The sequence below is a fragment of the Coffea arabica genome, chromosome 2e, assembly GCF_036785885.1.
Source record: "Coffea arabica cultivar ET-39 chromosome 2e, Coffea Arabica ET-39 HiFi, whole genome shotgun sequence".
Classification (NCBI taxonomy): domain Eukaryota; kingdom Viridiplantae; phylum Streptophyta; class Magnoliopsida; order Gentianales; family Rubiaceae; genus Coffea; species Coffea arabica.
The window spans coordinates 6,010,338-6,029,638 of NC_092313.1; the positions used below are offsets into that span (position 1 = coordinate 6,010,338).

General features: G+C 39.2%; 4 protein-coding genes and 1 non-coding gene across 5 annotated transcripts; 3 read left to right on the forward strand and 2 right to left on the reverse strand.

Moving 5' to 3' along the window:
- Nucleotides 1-2,657: 2,657 nt before the first annotated feature.
- On the forward strand, nucleotides 2,658-6,332 carry LOC113730427 (rop guanine nucleotide exchange factor 5). The gene is made up of 7 exons (XM_027255091.2): nucleotides 2,658-3,256; nucleotides 3,770-3,886; nucleotides 4,046-4,200; nucleotides 4,521-4,595; nucleotides 4,668-4,961; nucleotides 5,244-5,600; nucleotides 5,702-6,332. Exons 1-7 carry the CDS (start codon nucleotides 2,971-2,973, stop codon nucleotides 6,182-6,184), a joined length of 1,767 nt encoding a protein of 588 aa, XP_027110892.2. The 5' UTR covers nucleotides 2,658-2,970; the 3' UTR covers nucleotides 6,185-6,332.
- A 780-nt stretch (nucleotides 6,333-7,112) lies between these two features.
- TRNAP-AGG (transfer RNA proline (anticodon AGG)) lies at nucleotides 7,113-7,184 on the reverse strand. The gene has a single exon. It is a non-coding gene; the product is annotated as a tRNA-Pro (tRNA).
- A 3,673-nt stretch (nucleotides 7,185-10,857) lies between these two features.
- On the forward strand, nucleotides 10,858-11,609 carry LOC113730428 (uncharacterized). Its single transcript, XM_027255092.2, has one exon. The coding sequence runs from the start codon at nucleotides 10,981-10,983 to the stop codon at nucleotides 11,521-11,523; it is 543 nt and encodes a 180-aa protein (XP_027110893.2). The 5' UTR covers nucleotides 10,858-10,980; the 3' UTR covers nucleotides 11,524-11,609.
- Nucleotides 11,610-12,591: 982 nt separating this feature from the next.
- LOC113730430 (uncharacterized) lies at nucleotides 12,592-13,766 on the forward strand. Its single transcript, XM_027255098.2, has 2 exons — nucleotides 12,592-13,345; nucleotides 13,513-13,766. Exons 1-2 carry the CDS (start codon nucleotides 13,006-13,008, stop codon nucleotides 13,527-13,529), a joined length of 357 nt encoding a protein of 118 aa, XP_027110899.2. The 5' UTR covers nucleotides 12,592-13,005; the 3' UTR covers nucleotides 13,530-13,766.
- A 963-nt stretch (nucleotides 13,767-14,729) lies between these two features.
- Nucleotides 14,730-17,283, reverse strand: LOC140036582 (uncharacterized). The gene is made up of 6 exons (XM_072078467.1): nucleotides 16,514-17,283; nucleotides 15,954-16,035; nucleotides 15,576-15,730; nucleotides 15,390-15,465; nucleotides 15,247-15,305; nucleotides 14,730-14,975 (listed from the first exon to the last, which is right to left on the reverse strand). The coding sequence occupies exons 1-5, from the start codon at nucleotides 16,643-16,645 to the stop codon at nucleotides 15,289-15,291; spliced, it is 462 nt and encodes a 153-aa protein (XP_071934568.1). The 5' UTR covers nucleotides 16,646-17,283; the 3' UTR covers nucleotides 14,730-14,975; nucleotides 15,247-15,288.
- Nucleotides 17,284-19,301: the final 2,018 nt, after the last annotated feature.

The window sequence follows — 19,301 nt, forward strand, 5'->3', positions numbered from 1 at the left end:
TTCAATTGTGAAATTACAATGAATAATAATTTGATGATGTATTGATATTTTAGTACTTGATTATTTACTAAAATTTAACTATAATAAATTATATAACATTTTTATTAGACCGTCGGGGGCACCCGCGGGGGAAGCGGGGCGGGGGGTGCGGGGAACGGGGGATGGGGCGAGGGCGGGGGAGATTTGTAGGCAGCCTGCCCCAACCCCGCCCCGTTGCCATCTTTAATTACCAATTTATGACAAGTTTTAACCTATTTTCTTACTTTTCAAAAATGAAATTTTAAATTTACACACGAAAAATGTTAGAGGTTCAAAATTTTTGAATTACGTTTTTATGTTAATTTTTATAGTATTTAGTTCAAATTTTTATATTCTTATTGTTTAATTATTAAATAGTATGTAATTTTACAACATAGAGTACAGATGGAAAAAAATTTGATAATTAGGTTTATTGAGTATTATAAATAAATATTTAAAACGAATGATGAGTGTAAAGGATGGTATAAATTGATAACTTCGTTTGCAAAAATGAATTTAAATGAATTTACAAAAAGTTAAAATAAATGGGTAATTGGATTACCCAATTCATTTTTTGACTTACCCATTTATACCCATCTAATTAAATGGATATAAATGAGTTGATTAACTTATACCCATTACCAATTTTACCCAACCCAAACTCGCCCAAATCACCAATTTTAACGCCTCTAATTACATGTAATCCTCTCTATAGGAAATTTATGGGGATAAGCACACTCCACATACTATAGTAATCTTTGTAAGACCTAAAGTTTTTCCTCCTAAACTTTTTCTCATCCTAGGAAAAACTTTTCTTTTGGTACTTATCCACACTGCCACTATTTCTAACCATATGTAATCCAGGCCTCTCCCATTACCAAGTGAAGTTTTTAGACTTGTTAAATACTATACCTCTTCAGCTCAAATGGCTCCAAAATATATTAATTGCTGGATGAAATTTTAAAATCAATTTTTTTTGACCTTGAAATTTTCTATATATTTGCTCGGGAAGTTAGGGCCTGTTTGGAACCTGAGTTTTTTGGGAATTTGTCTAAAACTTTACTGTAGTGCACTGTAGAAGTTTTTGAAAAAATTTTGTAGAAGTTTTGTAAGGTGAAAAATTTTTTTGTAGTAGATTTTGTAAGATAAAAAATTTTGTAAAAGTTTTTGTAAGGTGAATTTCTTTTCCTTTTCTTTTTCTTTTTTTCCTTTTTCTTTTCTTTCCTCTCTTTCTTTTTCTTCTTCTTCTTCCTTCCCCTTCCCGCCACTCCTCTCCTCCCTTTCCCCTTCTCCTCTGCTCTGCATTTCCCCCGCCACCCCCACCAGTCCCTCTGCCCTTTCCCCCTCCCCTCTACAAGCCCAGCCCCCGCTGCCTCCAGCCTCCCCCTCCCCCCGCCAGCCCTTCCCCCCACCACCCTCCTTCCCCCGTCAGCCTCTCTGCCCCTTCCCCTTCCCCTCTGCAAGCTCGGCCCCGGCTGCCCCCGGCCTCCCCCTCCCCCGCCAGCCCTTCCCCCCACCACCCCCTTCCCCCCCAGCCCCTCTGCCCCTTCCCCCTCCCCTCTGCAAGCCCGGCCCCCGCTGCCCCCCGCCTCCCCCTCCCCCCGCCAGCCCCTCTGCCCCTTCCCCCTCCCCTCTGCAAGCCTGGCCCCCGCTGCCCTGCGCCTTCCCCTCCCCCCGCCAGCCCTTCCCCCCGCCAGCTTGGCCCCCGCTACCCCCCAGCCCCTTCCCCCGCACGTCACCCCCTCCCCCCGCCAGCCCTCCCCTCTCTCGTTTCCCCCTCCCCTGTTCCCCTTCTCGTTTCCCGTTTCCCGCCACCCCCTCTGCCCCGCCATCCCCACCCCCTCTGTTCCCCTGTTCCCCCGTCAGCCGTAGCGTTGGCGTGACTGAAGTCAATTGTGCTTTCTGCTTGACCATTTGATCAAGATCTCTTCTTTCAAACGAACTGGTCATCTTCATCATCTGCTGGATTGACTTGCTTCTGTTTGACTTTCATTTTCATGCTGCCTCTGCCTACAAGGAGGAATGCAACCTCTTTAGAAGTCAGCTAGGCAGGCTCGTTGGAATCTGGGTAGGTTTTCTCGATAGATGAAAGGTTTTCAAGTACCAGGAGGAAAGTAACTGCTGCTACTGCATCGGTCGGGGGAGTTTGGCCAGGGAGGGAGAAAAGAAGGAAAAAAAAAATTTGGGAACACCGGTGCCGGAATAGGTGGCCGACGCCGGAAACGGCGGCAGAGGTGGTGGCCGGCGATGAAGGTATGGTGGATGGGGTGGGGGGAGAAAGAAGAAGAAAGATAGAAGTTTTTTGTGTATTAGATATTTTGAAGTGTGTAGATTAAAAAATTTGATAAGTTTTTTTGGGTTCCTGTAGCTAAAGTTGTTAAAAAACTTGGCCAAAAAACTCACTTCCAAACAAGCCCTTAATTACATTCCAAAACAACCAAAAATTAAGCAGCCAGCATCCAATTTTACCCCTTATTTCCCAAACACCACTTCTTTCATCACTCAGAATCCAAAAGGGTAAGGTTGTAAATTTGCAAAGGCGTTGACACGTCCGTCTACCGTACGGCCCTGGCCGTTACTAAACAAATATTTATTTGAACGGGACTCCTTAGATTGTTACAGATAGACGTTGGCACCTGGCCAAAAACAACTTTGAAAATCAAATTTCGCAATCTGGACGTAGCAGAAGGAATAACATCAGTTCAATCAGTCCTCAGTTCCCAGTTATCAGTCATTCAGTCTCAGTCTCTCAGCAGAACACAACCTTAATAGTGCATCACTACCCAAAAAATATATATTTTTAAAACCTTAATTCTACTTGAATTTTTCTCCCCCCATTTCCATGGCCTCCTTGAATGCAGAACCAAATTGAAAAAGAAAGTATTTTTCACTTTGATCTTTCCTTTCTCGCTAGTGGGTTTTTCTGGGTTATATGTATTTTTGAAAGTTTAGATGGAAAATTTAGCTGAGAAGAGCAAACAGAGAGATGGGTCTTCATCAGACTTGCACATTGATTCAACGTCTGAGTCCAAAAACAGCAGCACGTATTCGAGTAAATCGAGTTCTGATGCATCCACTTTTGAAGCCAAGGCGAGAGACTGTGCTTCTTCGCCGGTTCCTAAAGGTTGGCCTCTTCCCAAGCCTCCGCCCACCAAGAGTTTCAAAATTGACGAAGACAAACTCCAAATCAAGGACGATGAGAAGATCAAATTAAGGAAATTTGGTTCCAGAGTTTCAGGTCTGTCGTCATCTTCTTTTGATTATCTCTCCTTTTCTTTTTCTTTTTTTTCCCAGAAATTTTCCTTTCATTTTCAAGAAGAAGCTTTTTTTTTTTTTTTTGGAAAGAAAAATTCTTAGCTTTTGGACATTTCAATGTTTAGCGCCTGAGGAAAGGTAACTGGTCTTTTATTTTTATTTATTTATTTTTTGTGTGTGCATTGATCTTTGTTGTTGTTTATAGGTGGGAATGAATAGTTCAGTTCAACCAAAATACTAGCTTTGGTACAGTAGATGTGCTTTAACATTTCAATTGATTAGAACATTTAAATTATGTCTGCCCTTACCGTAAGACAATTCTTAACCCAGCCAAAGAGGAACTTTTTTTTTTTTTTTTCGGTTTTATGCTTCCTTAGTTTGAATGGTTTTCTAGTGTTTGTCGATTCTGGCATTATGATATATTACTTACAACTTTTGTTAATTTGTTGTTCTCCTGTTATTGCTGGCTGTTAATATATTGTTTCGATTTGAACAGATTTAGAGATGATGAAAGAAAAATTTGCAAAATTGTTACTTGGTGAAGATATGTCTGGAAGTGGAAGAGGGGTGTGCCCAGCACTGGCCATTTCAAACGCCTTAACTAACCTATGCGGTAATTGATCACTTTCTGCAAGCTACCTATTTGAGTTTTGATGGTCTTTATAGACAACGCTTTGTATCTGTGAGTCTATGTATCTCCCTGTTACTGCAGTTTCCAATTTTTGGCACACTTGTACAATTAACCATGTTCTCGTAAACTTGATTGTTGTAGCTACTGTATTTGGGCAATTGTGGAGGTTGGAACCTTTGCCTCCCGAAAAGAAGTTGATGTGGCAAAAAGAGATGGAATGCCTACTTGCCGTGAGTGATCACATTGTGGAATTAATTCCTTCTGTCCAAATACTTCCTGATGGAACTAAACTTGAGGTCGTTTTACTTTATTTTTCAATTGTATATTGCATCTTAATGAAATGTTGCAAGCTTTTCAAGAAATGCCGTTACTGTATCACTTCGGAATTCTATGTTAGCAAAGTCATTGAATAGTTTTACGTTGACACTAACATATTACTGAACCATAATTTGTCAAGAGCATAGAATGCTAGACAGTTCTTCAAAAATTTTTCGACAGGAAGTTAAAAAAAAAAAATCCATCTATTTTGCCATAAAAGCATGAGTTGATGTCATTATATGGTCTTCACTGTGTTTGCCTCATATATCTTATGGTTTTCATTATATCTTCTCTTCAGGTCATGACTAGCAGACCCCGAACTGATATACTCATTAACCTCCCAGCACTGCGCAAACTTGACTATCTGCTTCTAGTAAGAGTCGTTCCAGGTGAATTGTGCTTTTGATTTATGTTATGAAACTTTGCTAAGTCCTTAATTTTGCAGGAAATACTAGACAGTTTTACCACCAGCACGGAGTTTTGGTATGTTGATCAGGATGTAGAAACCCCAGAGGCAGATGGATCAGCCTCCTTTCGTCAAGTCATTCAGAGACAAGAGGACAAGTGGTGGTTGCCTGTGCCCCGAGTCCACCCTAGTGGGCTTCTTGATGATACAAGGAAGAAGTTGATTCACAAGCGTGAATGTGCAGCTCAAGTTCTCAAAGCTGCCATGGCTATCAACAGCACAGCTTTAGCTGAAATGGAAGTTCCAGAGTCATACATGGCAAATCTTCCAAAGGTTTGAACTTTGTTGCAAAGCACAAATTCTCATTGTTATCTTCATAATTGTTATGGCATCATTCAAATTACCTTTAAGTTCATTTATTGCTTTACATTTTGCATGGCTAATTTGCAGTCGTCCCGCTAAGGTTTATTCTTTTTTTTTTTTTAGCAACCATGCAAATCGATTACAGTGTTCAAAATTCATTTGCTGTGGTACCAGGCTTTGTCCAATTAAACTTATCTGTAGTAGCGCTATTATTTCTGTTGAAAGGTGATATGCAACTGTCTTTACTTGCAGAATGGGAGATCCTGTCTCGGGGATGTCATTTATCGTTACATCACTTCAGAGCAGTTCTCTTCAGAGTGCTTACTCGATTGCCTGGACCTGTCTTCCGAGTATGTGGCCCTAGATATTGCCAACCGTGTTGAGGCATCAATCTATGTGTGGCGCAGAAGATTGCGTCCCAGGAACCAGATTTATCATAGCCGCTCTACTTCAAAGTCCTCCTGGGATATGGTCAAGGAACTGATGATTGATGGAGATAAGCGAGAGTTGCTTGTGGAAAGAGCTGAAAATCTTTTGCTCGGTTTAAAACAGCGGTTCCCTAGCCTTAGCCAAACTGCTTTAGATGTTAGCAAGATCCAGTACAATAAGGTTTAACTCTCGTTGTGTTTAATTATGCAAATTCTTTTTTCCATGAGTCGTTTGTGTTTCATCATGTTGGCCATAAACTTCTCTCTTTACGACTTTTTAAGGATGTTGGAATGTCCATTTTGGAGAGCTATTCAAGAGTCTTGGAGAGCCTAGCCTTCAACATAGTGGCACGCATTGATGATCTACTATACGTGGATGACTTAACCGGGCAGTCTGATAACTTGTCATCAACTCCAAGAGTAAGTAGAATTGCTCAAAGGAAGGCTGGAAACCCATATGCTGTGCCCGTCTCAGGCACTCCCTGTAGAACAGCCTTCACCACTCCCAACTTTTCACCTGCACCGCGAGCAAGCTCTCCAAGGGGGGAGAGAACTCCACTTATCAGTAGCACCAAGCTTCCTCGTCGTGGTCTTGGAGTAAAGAGGGTATTGACAAACTATCTGGGTGGTGAGTTGAAGGTAAAGAACTGTAGCCTTCTTCTCGAAGGCTTAAGTTCTGTTTCAAACAAAACTTCAGAAGGGACTGTTTGCCGGAGCAGCCTAGAAGCTGCTGAGCAGCAGAAGGAGTTATCTGCTTGGAAGTAGGATGTGCCAAATTGGTTTTCTTATAGATAGAAACAGAGAAAAACAAACAAAAGAAACTGTTGTTACAGATGTGCATTAATTAGAAGATTTTTCATAGTAAAAACATTCCGTACTCCGGCAATCATGTTAAATTGAGCATGGAATACTTTAGCCTGTTGTTGGTTCTGCATTTCTGAGTTTGCTGATAGAAAGATGTATTCTTGATGTGTGTCAATGAGCCACCAATTGTGACAAGAACGCCGAGACATTACAGGACATTTCATTCTCACACACTTCAACTAGGTTGAAGGATTATCTGTTCGGGGTTTTCCTTCAAGCACATTATTTTCGAACTGACAGAGTAAATGATGTCAAGTGGTGTCTAACTAAAGATTTCAAATCTCGATGAAGTAGATCATGTTTAGTCATCCCTAACCTGTAAGAATTGTCGTCCCCGAAACCAATGGCGGCATTTCTCTGCAGTTGGAAGTTTTAGTTTCCCCACCCTGGCTCCCCCCTATCCATGGACTTGTTCTTACGAGATTTGTTAATAGAGTAAGCAATACTTTTAAGCTTGTCATAGTAGCGTTTGCACTCCAACTAGTCTGTGAACGCTGTGTTTTCTTCATTTCTAGAGCTTGCTGTGAAGTACATCACGTTGGAGTATGCTGCAATAGGAGGTCTTAGCATCTAGAAGAATCTGTGGCTCGAGTAAGAATCAAGAGGTAAGGCTGAAGCTGAAACAGAAAGTCTCATGTTCCATGTTTCAATGACATGGGACATTTTCTGCTGCTTTTCTCCTTCTCGATAAATGTAAAGAGAAGTCAAAAGGATGGTGGGATTGTCATGTTCGTCATCTATTTTTACCCGGTTTTGTCTGTCCTGGAGACAGGAATTCTGGGGGTAACCAACCAAAAAGCAGAAACGAAAATGAATTAGAAAAGGTAATGGGGCATTCCGAGAATTGAACTCGGGACCTCTCGCACCCTAAGCGAGAATCATACCACTAGACCAAATGCCCGGAGCACGGGTGACTGGGAATTCTGGGAATAATCCTACCTAAAAGCAAAAACGAAAATGAATTAGATAAGGTGAGGGGGCATTCCGAGAATTGAACTCGGGACCAAGGTTTGTAAAATCGGGATCCTATGTAGGATCGATTTTAGTTTCACAGAATCGGATCGTAGGATCGTAAGATTTTACCAAAAGCTCCTAATTGCAATTAAAGGCTGCAATTCTTTGATAAATTACAAATATATCACAAATATTTTCATTTACTTGCAAAATGGAGCTTCGTATTTCACAAATTTACAAAAAAGTGTAGGATCGTACGATTCTACGATCCTACACGATCCTACCGATCCTGCTACGATCCTACACGATCCTACATAGATTAATATGATTTGCGACTCTGAATACGATCCGGATCGATTTTGGTTATCCGGATCGTAGGATCGATCCTACGATCCGGATCGCGATTTTGACAACTATGCTCGGGACCTCTCGCACCCTAAGCGAGAATCATACCACTAGACCAAATGCCCAGAGCCGGGCGAGAGAGGCTGAAGATCCATATTTAGTAGTTTATCGTTAAACTTCTCTACAATTTTATTTTATTGGTTAATCGTGCATCTTAAGATATTATTTTATGCTTTCATATAATTTGTGTCTTACACTTTCAATACACACTCAAATAAAGTTGTTTAAACTGTTTATAATTTGGTTAGCAGTTAGGAAAGAGCTCTTACGGTTCTTCTCACTGTAAGTTTTAGAATTTGAATCTAATAGTTAACGGTGAAAATAGTTGCAAGGAGGCGTGGGAGATGAAAAAAATTTATTTGATTAGCTAAGTAATGTAATGCAAGTAGAATTTCATATTAGTTAATGTCGTGCTTAAGCCATTTCTGACCATTCACCCAAAAATGTATCTATGTATGTCGGAAATGGGACCGTCCCTGAACGGTTAATGACCATGATCTGGCTTCAAAAAATTGTGCGGCTGATATCACAAATTGTAACTCGATTTTCACGTCATGTGTGGATCCCACAAAAATTTGCTCTAAAGTTACGCGATGTGCAAAAAAAGTTACGCGACGTACAAAGAAAGTTACGCGCAATTGAAAATGGCCAAAACCGTCCGGAACGGTTGCACCTGCAACCGTCCGTGCCCCTTGTCCATGTATGTCGCACATTGAAGATGTGTCAAAGTTGGACTTAATATTAGTTGGAAGATTAGGAAAATACTCTTGCTAGTGTTTCCCAATGCTCTCCAATCCTTTTCAATTTTTCCTTGTAGTTGCATTTATGCTCTCCAATTCTTGACATGCTCATGGTTTACACTTCAAATTCTAAAATCTAGACCCCATTCACTTGTAAATTTGTTCAGATTTGCCTAATCAAACTCCATGTAACAGTTGTGTGCTCCTTTTTTCTCAAAAGAAAAAAGAAAAAAGAAAGAAAAAAAGTGTGCCTCTATGTAAAAATGTTGTGGTGCAAACACTGATAAGTTAAAATTAGGACATATGCAACTAAAAACTAAGGAGCTCTTTTATTTCTTCCCGATTGAATAGTTTATACGCTATGGGCTCTTATGCTTTCTGAACAACACAAATTTGTATATTTAAGGATTCTTAAGCGCAAAATTCATAGCACCATACAGTTTTTATTTTTTTTATAAAGCAAAAATTGACTTTTTTGTTAATAAGCATATTCCAATCACTTCAAACAGAAAACTCTACACAGCAAGCTAGAAACACTAAAAGCAAGTAAAAGGCGATCCAAGCTCCCAATTTGATTTTGGTTAGTGAAAACTTTCTCCATCCAGCAACCACATCCCAATTTACACCAGTCTTGATTCTGAGCCTTCCAAGTCTTAATACACCACCCCATCAAAAAAGCCTCCTAACTTGATCAGAGATTGAGTTTTAGAGTTTCCAAATTCCCACGACACAATTCACATATAGATCAGTTTTCATCTTTACCCTTCCCCCAACTCTTTAATCTGTCCTTCGTATTCAGCCTTCTTCGACAAATACGAACGAATCGAATGCAATTTTAATAATTCATCAAATGCCATTTTCAAAATTTTCAAAAAACCATATTCCAATTTTTAGGTACTTGAAAGATTTATTAACTAAATATGCCCAAAACGAAAAGGAGGTCAAAGCCATTATCAGGTCCGATTGTTGCCTTGGCTAAAGAGGATGGGGAAAACTAATGATTCTGACTCCAAGTTTAGAATTTAAAACTAATTTTGGTCAATATATATTTGCAAAAAATAAAAATAAAAAATAAAAAGTGAGGGGGGATTATATGAAAAACTGTAGTGTGATTTTTTTAAATCAATTTTAAAAGCGGTATTTGTGCTTTCTGATCTAAACTAAACCCCATGAAATGGTCTCTTAGGAGAGCGACAAACATATTACTTCGTTCCAGTCGACATTGGCCCGTAAATTCTTCCTCAAAGAATCAAGAATTTGTTCTTGGGATAATTTAAGACAATGTTTTCACTCAAATCCCTCAAAGTTTACATAATTAAAAGGACCTTTCTTTATATGATAAAAAGATAACAATGCCCTTAATTAATTGTAAATTCATTGAAAAACTCTATGTTTTTCTAATTTATTGTCAATCAATAACTCAAACTACAGTTTTTCCTACTTAACTCTTTAACATCCTCTTCCTCTTTCAACTGTTTTCCTTTCAAACTTATTTATTTGTTCTTATCGATTAAATGTGTACTGTCGTAACTAACAAAATCACTATATATATCAACCACTGGTGCTTACCTATTTTGGTATCTATTTCCAATTCTCTATTTTTTCATTATTATTAAACAGTTTCTTTGTGTCCATTTTTGTTTTCATATTTTGATAGGCGTTAGCAAATTGAAATTGTTAAATGACAAGTTGAGTGATGATTTCATTATCAAACTAAATAGAGATGAAGACATTGACAATGATAAAAAATAAAAAAAATTTAAGGATAGGAAATGGAATAGGAACTAAATAAATATTATACTGTTATGGTTGTTATGACAAAAAAGTATTTCTAATATATTTATAACTATATTTTGTTTCTATTTTTGATTTGCAATTATTAGTGATGTTATTCATATAAAGAGAATTTGATTGATTTTGAACTCTATGTAGATGAAATATATTGGATGTTGATATTAGTAGTGATGATTTAAACTATTTTGTATTTTAGAGTTGGTAGCCATGGGTTGAAATTTAGGGATATTAATGAATATTATTATCTATTAAACAAAATTTGATATTGATATGAGATTATAAGCAAACTTTTAGATATCTGATGTGGTATTCATAGTTGATACAATGGTGTATATTGAAAATTTTTAGATAAAAAAGGGACACTAAAACAAAGGTAAGTATTTATTTAGTGGTGATTTAAATGTTGATGAGTGGACAATAGTGATAGCAAATAAAAATGAATGAAATAGAGACAATGAACCATCATTTTTCCTTTTCTAATTTTATTGTGGGATTTTTGAGAAAAGTCTAGCCTTTTTGGACGTAGAAGGTCACTTAAACAATGAAAATAGGGGAGGTAAGTACAAATTTTATAAATTTATGGAAGTCTTATGTAATTGTCAAAAACCTCAGGGGAGGTATGTGAAATTATCCTTTCTTCTTTTCCCCGAAAAGGCGTCCAGGTGTACCGAATAAACGCGCTTTCACTGTCTGAAGGTAGAAAATGCGGAATTCTTCCATTGACACTTGACAGTACCCACCGCCCTCACAACAACTGATCCGGTCCTCCACTGCCCGCCCCATCAGAAAAAAAAAGGGAGAAAAATGTCCGACGCAGGAGTTCCGAAGCTGGCCACAACCATCCACGTCACGGCGTTAGACGGGATCGTTAACGTAAATTCCCTGTTCACACTAGCTGTGTTCATCGGACTCTCTTGGAACCCGAAGGACCCGGACAACAGACTCAACTCCGATCCGAACTGCCAAGCCGGTCCCAAAGTCGCCGAGAACCTCGTCGCTTTCCACGTCTACTCTTTCAGCTCTTTTCTCTTCTCCAGCCTGGTCGCACTGGGACTGAAGCAGGCCATCAGGCTGTCCCGCTCCGCCCATTATCGGACCATATTCACTTTGGACTTGGCCCACGTGAATAAAAGTGCTCTGCGGGTCGGGTACTTGGTTTCTGCTGCCGGGTCGGCTTCCGGGTGCCTATTCTTGATGCTGGCTTTGATTAATGTGGTGCAGATCAAGCTTGGGACATTGTCCTGTGGGAGTCCACATAGCTTGGGAGCTGTGGTCCCGCTTCTTATTTTTGTGCCAATTGCTCTTTTGATTTATGTGTCCATTGTCGTCTATGCTTTTACCCAGTAGATCAAACTTTGAATGTTGTGTGACATTTGGTAATTTGATTTGTGGGATTTCTTATAGAGTTGTAGCAAATGATGAGATTACTAGCACTCTGTGACTTGATTTCTTTTGTTCCTTCCCAAAGTTGACATAGGCATAATGTTAGATATTGTGGAGTTTGCAGAATATTAGATATTAGTATTAGATGGCTTTGTGATAGATAGTATTATATTGTGGTCGCATGAAATTGAGAGGGCAGACCTAAAAGTTCGGAAAATGTTGAGAACCGGAGCTAACCACATAATCAGACTCCTTGGTAGAAGTTGCGTATTGTATTATTGAAAATTTATCAGATTTATTTGTGGGTTGAAAGAGTAATCCTGTGAAAATGAAGGGGCCCTGAAACTTGATAATTGCTGAAATCAGGTGCTTCTCATCAGACGCCGTGCCGTGGTTCCTCCTTGAAACCATCTGATGCATTTCGTATACAGAAGGATGATCTTGTTTAATATATATATATAAAAGAGGGTGGTGTTGTTGTGTAATCTTGTGAAAGGGCTTAGAACTCAAACCACATGCTTAAAGCAATTTCATTTTGCTGAGTGAAGTTCCAATCTGCATTGCAGAATGGTTGGTAACCTTACACGTTTGTACTACCATCTGCCATGCGTGGAAAGCTTTGTGGAGTACTGTTTGCTAGTGCGTTATATGATCGAACACTACCATGTTCGAGGGAGTTGTCTTATTTTGGGTCTGTTTGTGGTTGATTATTTTAATAGATTAAAGATTTTAATTTTGGATAATCAGTTTTTGTGATATTTTCATTTGCTTTTGTATTCTGTTTATAATTTTTTTAATGATAAAAAATTTTGGATAATCAGTTTTTTGCGATATTTTCAGTCGTTTTTGTATTCTATTTATAAATTTTGTTAACGATCCAAAAAAATTAAAATTTATAATTACTGAAAGAGCAGCTTTTACTGATTCTAATTATTCTCTATAATCAATTTTCATAATCAAATTCTGTAAAATCTAAAGCCATCGAGAACAAGGCCTGTGTGAACTTTTATATAGGATAGAAACAATGTTGCTATGTGGTTGGTAAGACAAGAAATGCGGAGATGTAATGTGGGTGTGGAACTTTGATTTGGATCAATCATATGCGGACAGCTGCTTCACTGAAGCTCCTTTCGGCAATTTAGAAGATCAAAAATGGGGTAATGATGATGAACGCCCTGAATTATTGCAGCGTGCTCGATGCTTAAATTTCGCAAGTTAGCCACATAACCTTCAAGTCTTCACTCTGATCTGAAAGTGCTGGAATAGAAAATGGAAGCTCCTTTAAGGTAGTGCTTACTCCACTGCTATTTGTTGGTGGAATTTACGTGTCAGCACTAAGGGAGCTACTCCCATCAGTATAAAGCGAGAAGAATTGTTGCGGGAGCTTGCACATCACAGAAGAAGAAAGATATCACAGAAGGAGAAAGAAATCACAGAAGAAGAGAGATGAAGACTACAATGAAGTACGTTTTTGCTCTGGGGTTCCTTGTGGTTCTGGGGATTTCCTGCTTGAATGGAGCAGATGGAGCTGGAGAATGTGGAAGATCTTCTCCAGGCATGGAAGCTATGAAGCTGATTCCTTGTGCAGAGGCAGCACAAGATGCAAATGCTCCAGTTTCTAGCGGCTGCTGTGCTCAGGTGAAGAAGCTGGGCCAGAATCCAAAATGCCTCTGCGCTGTGATGCTCTCTGACACGGCTAAAAATTCTGGGGTCAAGCCAGAAATTGCCGTAACCATTCCCAAACGCTGCAATCTGGCTGATCGTCCTGTGGGCTACAAATGCGGGGGTACGCCACTCTCTTCTTATTCTCATTTGATTTACTACTATTGACCGATTTTGCAGCATTTTCCCTTCAAGGATAAAGCTCAAATTGAAAAGGGATCAATAAATCTTATCTCCCGATCCTTCGTTTCGTTTAGCTTAATCTCAAACTGAACATCATGTTTCGTGCAGCTTACACATTGCCTTGAAGTCTTGAAGATGGAAGAATGAAGACTGCTAGCCATAACGTTCCGCGTATGAACTACATCTGCTTTGGGTAGCATGCATGTATTAAACACTTTCTGGCTAGTTTGTCTGGTAAATAATCTATGTTATGTCTGAAGCATATGTATGATTAATGATAGTCTACTGTCATGTTTGGGCTTATGTTTAATAATAACCGGTCTAAACACCTCTGGTGTTTGTAGCAAAGCTTATTATGCTCACACTCTGCCTTGCCTATGATACTCTCTTATTCTTGTGTGAATCCATCCAACAAATGTGGAATGACGCGACTCCCATGTCCTAATCAATCTCTTCTCTGAGGCGATGATGTTCTTCTCGTGCATACGCGTATCACATGATCATGCTTGGAAAGCAACAAGCCTTTACGGTTTGAGGATAATGAAGAATCAAGTTCTCGATTGTGAATTTTTTTTGGATAGTAGAGTGATAGCTCAACAAGTACAAAAAAAACATAGGCAGTAGTTTCTACGGTCCAGATTCATGTGCCCCCTCGGCCGCAAAAGCAAAAATCTTTCTTCTTTTTTTTTTTTTTTTAAATAAAAGAAAAAGACAAAGAGGACCCATAACAGCAATTTTGAGATGTCTCCTCCGGAAGACACGTCTGAAATGCAAACGTCTCAGAGTATCTTCTTGAGCTTCAGTTGTGAACTGACCACAACAGATGAATTTTACTATTCTGAGCCGCAATTTTAACTGTACCAACCACATGACAGATTGGACAAAATCTAACATGGATTGACTTGAATTAGCATTTAGGTGAAGGTCCCCTGGCTGCTGCTTGTTGCGGGACCATCTAAGACACTACTGAACCTTGGAAAATTAACTGTACAACTGTAAAACATCTTGTTGCAGATTCTTTTTTTTTTTTTTCCAAACTGTCTGGACCGAGCAAGCAGCACCTGCTCTTAGTTCTTCCTATGTCCTAGTTCTACATCTTAACTAGCTCTTCTTTTGTGCTAAGCTCAACCAATTACTTTGGTCACAAAAGCGGTTGCTTTCATCAGAAAACCATCTGAAACGTGGATAACTCAACTGCTTTTGTCACAATAGCGATATGGATGAAGTGTTTGCTTATGTGATTTGCCGTTGTCCAGGAAAACATGATGTACTTCAACAAGAGGGAGAGGGAGAGAGAGAGAGAGAGAGAGAGAGAGATGGTCAGGTTGTCGATTAAACAAGATACTTATCATATACAGGACGGACGGCTACATTTAATTAGCTGACACCACCACATAGGACAGTTACATTGATTAGCAGAGACCAGAAATACTAGAAGAACGGAATGACTACAAAAAGTAAACATCAACTGAAATACTACAAGCCTTCAAAGTCACAACCATAGCTGATACCCTACCATCTTCTCACGATTCATGATGCAAAAGAAATCGCGTCTCTGGAGTCTGGACCCCCTACAAAGATTTAAACAACGGAAAATCACATCACTGAACTGTGACAAAAGAACAAATGCATTTTCTGTTATCATAAAAATTTTAACTCCAGACAGAATTAAGTGATATAAATCACAGCACAGCTCTATATAGTTTCGGGTTATGCTAGTATTACATTAGCAAGTCAGTTCGCAATATGCTGTGATGGATGTCCTTCGAAAATACAACGAGGAGGAAACAAGAAGGAAATAACCCACCCAAGACTTGGAAGGAAAATTTATTAGGAAAATACCTGCTTGTCAATGGGTTATTAGCTGTGCACAAAGCATTAGCCCTAGTAGTAAAGTGACCCTGTACAAATCATCCGAAATGATCATTTCCACTTTCTTTGTTAAATAATGGAAAGAATGAACTTTGAATTCTTAACAATCTTACCCTGCCACCAATTTCCTCTGGATGCAGAACTCGGATTGTTATCATTTGAATCATCATCTTCCCCATCTCTCCTGAACTGGTTTTCAGTCGAAACAGAGAGAGAACGAACATAAGGCGCCCAGTCTTCAATACTTAAACTACTGCCTCTGAATTTAGTTTTCACGAAAGGAAGGGGAATATACTTACGACATGCTGAGAATTAGTGTTCTGGCCAGTTGGAGAATAAACTTCTTGCCCACCATAGTAGATTGATGAGCTGAAGTAGCACGGTTCTGAAGTTTCACTTTGATAAATGGAACTCTTTTCCTTAGTGTCCGCCCTGCTCTTCTGATTTATGTAATCTAAGATCAAGATCGCAATAACGTTAGAATTTTTATTTGGTATAGCATATATGTCTCAGAAATGCATACTTAAAATCCGAACATTGACCAAAATATAAGTTCAGTTTCTAAGCTTTCCTTTCACTACCAACTACCGAGTGCGGATCTTGAAGATTACCTGCGGAAACCAGAAAAGCTATATGCTCGTTGGCAGATAAAAGTACAAGAAAACATGCACACAAACCTGAAGTTCCATTCCTGGCAGTGCCATATTGACTCCCAAAATCCTGCTTTCTTCCAGAATGAGCGGAGTCCTTCCCAAGCCCCTTAAATAAAAAATGTGAATGCTTTAGATTTGGAGGTTGCCAAATAGTATCGTGAAGAATTGCAATTCTTGTAGTAAAATTACATTGTGAAAATGGTAAAAAAAAAAGCATGATCTTCTTGATGCCTTCGCCCAATGCTATAGTGACAGAGATATCCAAAACACTACGTAAAAGCATGTGTGGGGGAGATATGATTTCAAGTCAGCAAATTGCAATCTATGATGGATATCAAGCAACATGCACAATCTTCACGTAAAGTCAAACTATTGCTTTCTGTGCTCGATTACAGGCCTATTAGTTATCAAAAAATCCAAACAAGAAAACTAACATCCTCCTGCAAATTCTCAGGCTAACTAGTCAATAATAACATGTAGTGGTAAATGATGCTCACAAAAAAGAAAATCAAGAAATTCCGACCAACAAACGGAGACAGAGGGTGCAGAGTAGGCAATAAAAGGGTGGGGCTGTAAGTATGTACCGTGGAGGACGGCCCAAATACAGATCCAAAGAGCCCAGTGGATGAAGAGGAAGATTTGGATGGCTCCTTGGGACCAAATAGATCCATAGTAAAGGATGAAGATGAACTACCCACTTGCTTTCCCTTCTCCATATGATTTACCAAGTTACTTGCGGCTTAGAATTCAGAATTCACTTGCGGTTGTTTTTCTCTGTCAACCGAGCAACCAATGAATAAAAACTATCGCCGGTTACTTAGTAGTATACGGGCAACAAGAAGGAAACAGATAACCTCGAACCCGCAACACCCTAACAAACCAACACAGAAAACCAAGAAGAACCTCGTGGTGGATAAGATCGATCTCTCTTATCTGAGACTCAGGGAAAGAAATAAATACAACTAAGTAACTACAACGACAACAGAATCAGTGTACTCGGGACGACTCCTGCTTAACTACCATACGACTCTTTCACTACTAGTAGTAGTTATTATACATGGACAGAAAAAGCTGAGCTCTGAAGAACAGAGATAGATATGGATAGATAGCTACAGGGCACGTGAAGTTGCCAGTCTTATGTGCAGAAAATGGAACGGTGGTGAGTGGTATTTATAGGCCCCAGAATGTTAACAGCAACCAAACCAAATATTAAGTCACCCCAAAAAAAGCCCATCTTCATTCATTCATGGTGACAGTTATTCATGTCTCCCCCACATCCGTGACTGTCCCTCCATCCATTCCATTCTATCCTTTACCGCTCTCCACTATTTTTTTCTTTCTTCTCTATGCTCCGTCCGCAGACTACTTCGAATTAACACATGGGATCTTGACATTTAGCCAAGTGGACATGTTGCCATCTCTATAAGCCACGTGTCCCCACAATTGGGATATTAATAGTACCTCAGCATCGGAAGGACTCCCACCACTGTTAATACCAACCATGCATCTTCTTCCTCTTCTCTCATATCATCATCAAATATGTCATCATCATCAAAGTCCTCTTTCTTTGACCACTGTCGTCGTTGAGAGAGAGAGATGGACGATGGAATGGATGGAGGGACCCATATGGAGTAAGGTCCCACGAGAAATAAAGGAGAGAGTACTCCTGTAATAGAGTAAACGGTAGTGTTATATGGATGGATAACTGGATAAGGTTGTTTCAGTCATACAACTTGCGTTTTGCATCTGTGTACAGTATATACTATATGGATGGATAGCAGCCTCGGGGCAAGAGGCCCCTCACCTCATTGCCAAACGGTTGACCGTAAAAGGGTTCGGTTCTCTTCTATGTTTCTTACTTGCAAAACGAGCAGTCCCTATTTGGTGAAGAATAAAGATGGGTGGATAAATGGATAGATAGATACTGATGCATTGAAGAAGATATTAGATCTTATTCCTCCGCGTATCTGCTTTCGGAGAATCTCTCGCTAACTCGGAGTCTTTTAGAAGGAATATTAAGAGGGGGCAAGACTCATGTGATTTTAATGTGAAATATCCCAAGGCTGTTCCCTTATTTTATGTGGAGAATCTTCCCACCAAATTCTTTGTTTTAATTAACTAGATTTCTTTAGAAGTCATGGCCCTCATTGTATGGTCAGTTAGGCCTTCTTTGTTCCTTTTTGGCTTCTTTTCTTTTTTATATTACAAAACTTTAGCAAGGGGTTCGGATTTCTTGCTCGATTTCTTGTTTGTATGGGACGAATGAACTACATATTTTAAGGCAAATTGATATTCTCCAACGGAAGAGGAGCACTCGAAAGCTAAATTATTAAAGATTCTGCATCAACTTAAACGTACCCTCTTATGGTAAAGAAAAATTCCACAAGTAATCTGAATACAACTAATTCAAGGATGAAGGCAACTGTGACACGGCCAAGCGTCTATGGCAGAATACAGCATGATGGGCTTATCGGCGTGCTTTGAGACGTCCTAATCAGTAATCACCCATCCCACTAGTTGTCAATCGATCACTAACTCGTGCCCTGTGTGTCGCTTCACCTCCGCCTAATTTTCATCCTTTTAACTGTTCCTTGGAACATCGGATTTTTGGTATATATGGGCGTTTTCCACATCAATAGTTGGAAGGCTAGTTTGCATGAAGTACCAGTGAGAATAATTTCATTGCCATTCTTACAGAATCATGTAATCATCAGGTTATTCAAAAAAAAAAAAAAAAGAAAACTTTAGCATCACTGTTTGTTTCTCTTGACAAAAACACAAGTTTTGTATGAAATAAAACACAAGTTTTTTTTTTTTTCTCTTGACAAAATCTTGATTTAGCATCACTGTTTGAGTGAAAGAAAACTTTTGTAGCTACTCGGAAAGTTTTGGTTCTATGATTTCCCGTGAGCAGATAACAAATCGTTTAAAGCACGGATGTCGGCATCAATTCTTGGATCTTTTTGCCGATTGAGCTTAGCCAATCTTTACTGACTGAATCTTTGTCTATAGAGTTTTAGACTTTCTGCCATTTCTCCGGTGTTTCATTACTCAGATAGGAACTAATTAAAGTATGCCGTCTAGTAAGTACTAGTATTATTTGTGATGATGAGTAGTGGAAGGATAATTCTAGCAGAGAATCGAGCAGCATTGTATCTTTAGCTTGAAAACAGGCAGACACGTATATGATTTAGTCTTGGTGGAACGACAAATCATTTGGGCATTGGAAATAAATTCAATATGATGGAGATAATGATGGTCTTTTTAATCGGGTTTTTTAGGCATTATATGTTCTTAAGATGTCATGATGATTTTAATCTGAATTGGTCTTTTCACCACTAGGGTACCATCATTGTAATACCAGCAACGATC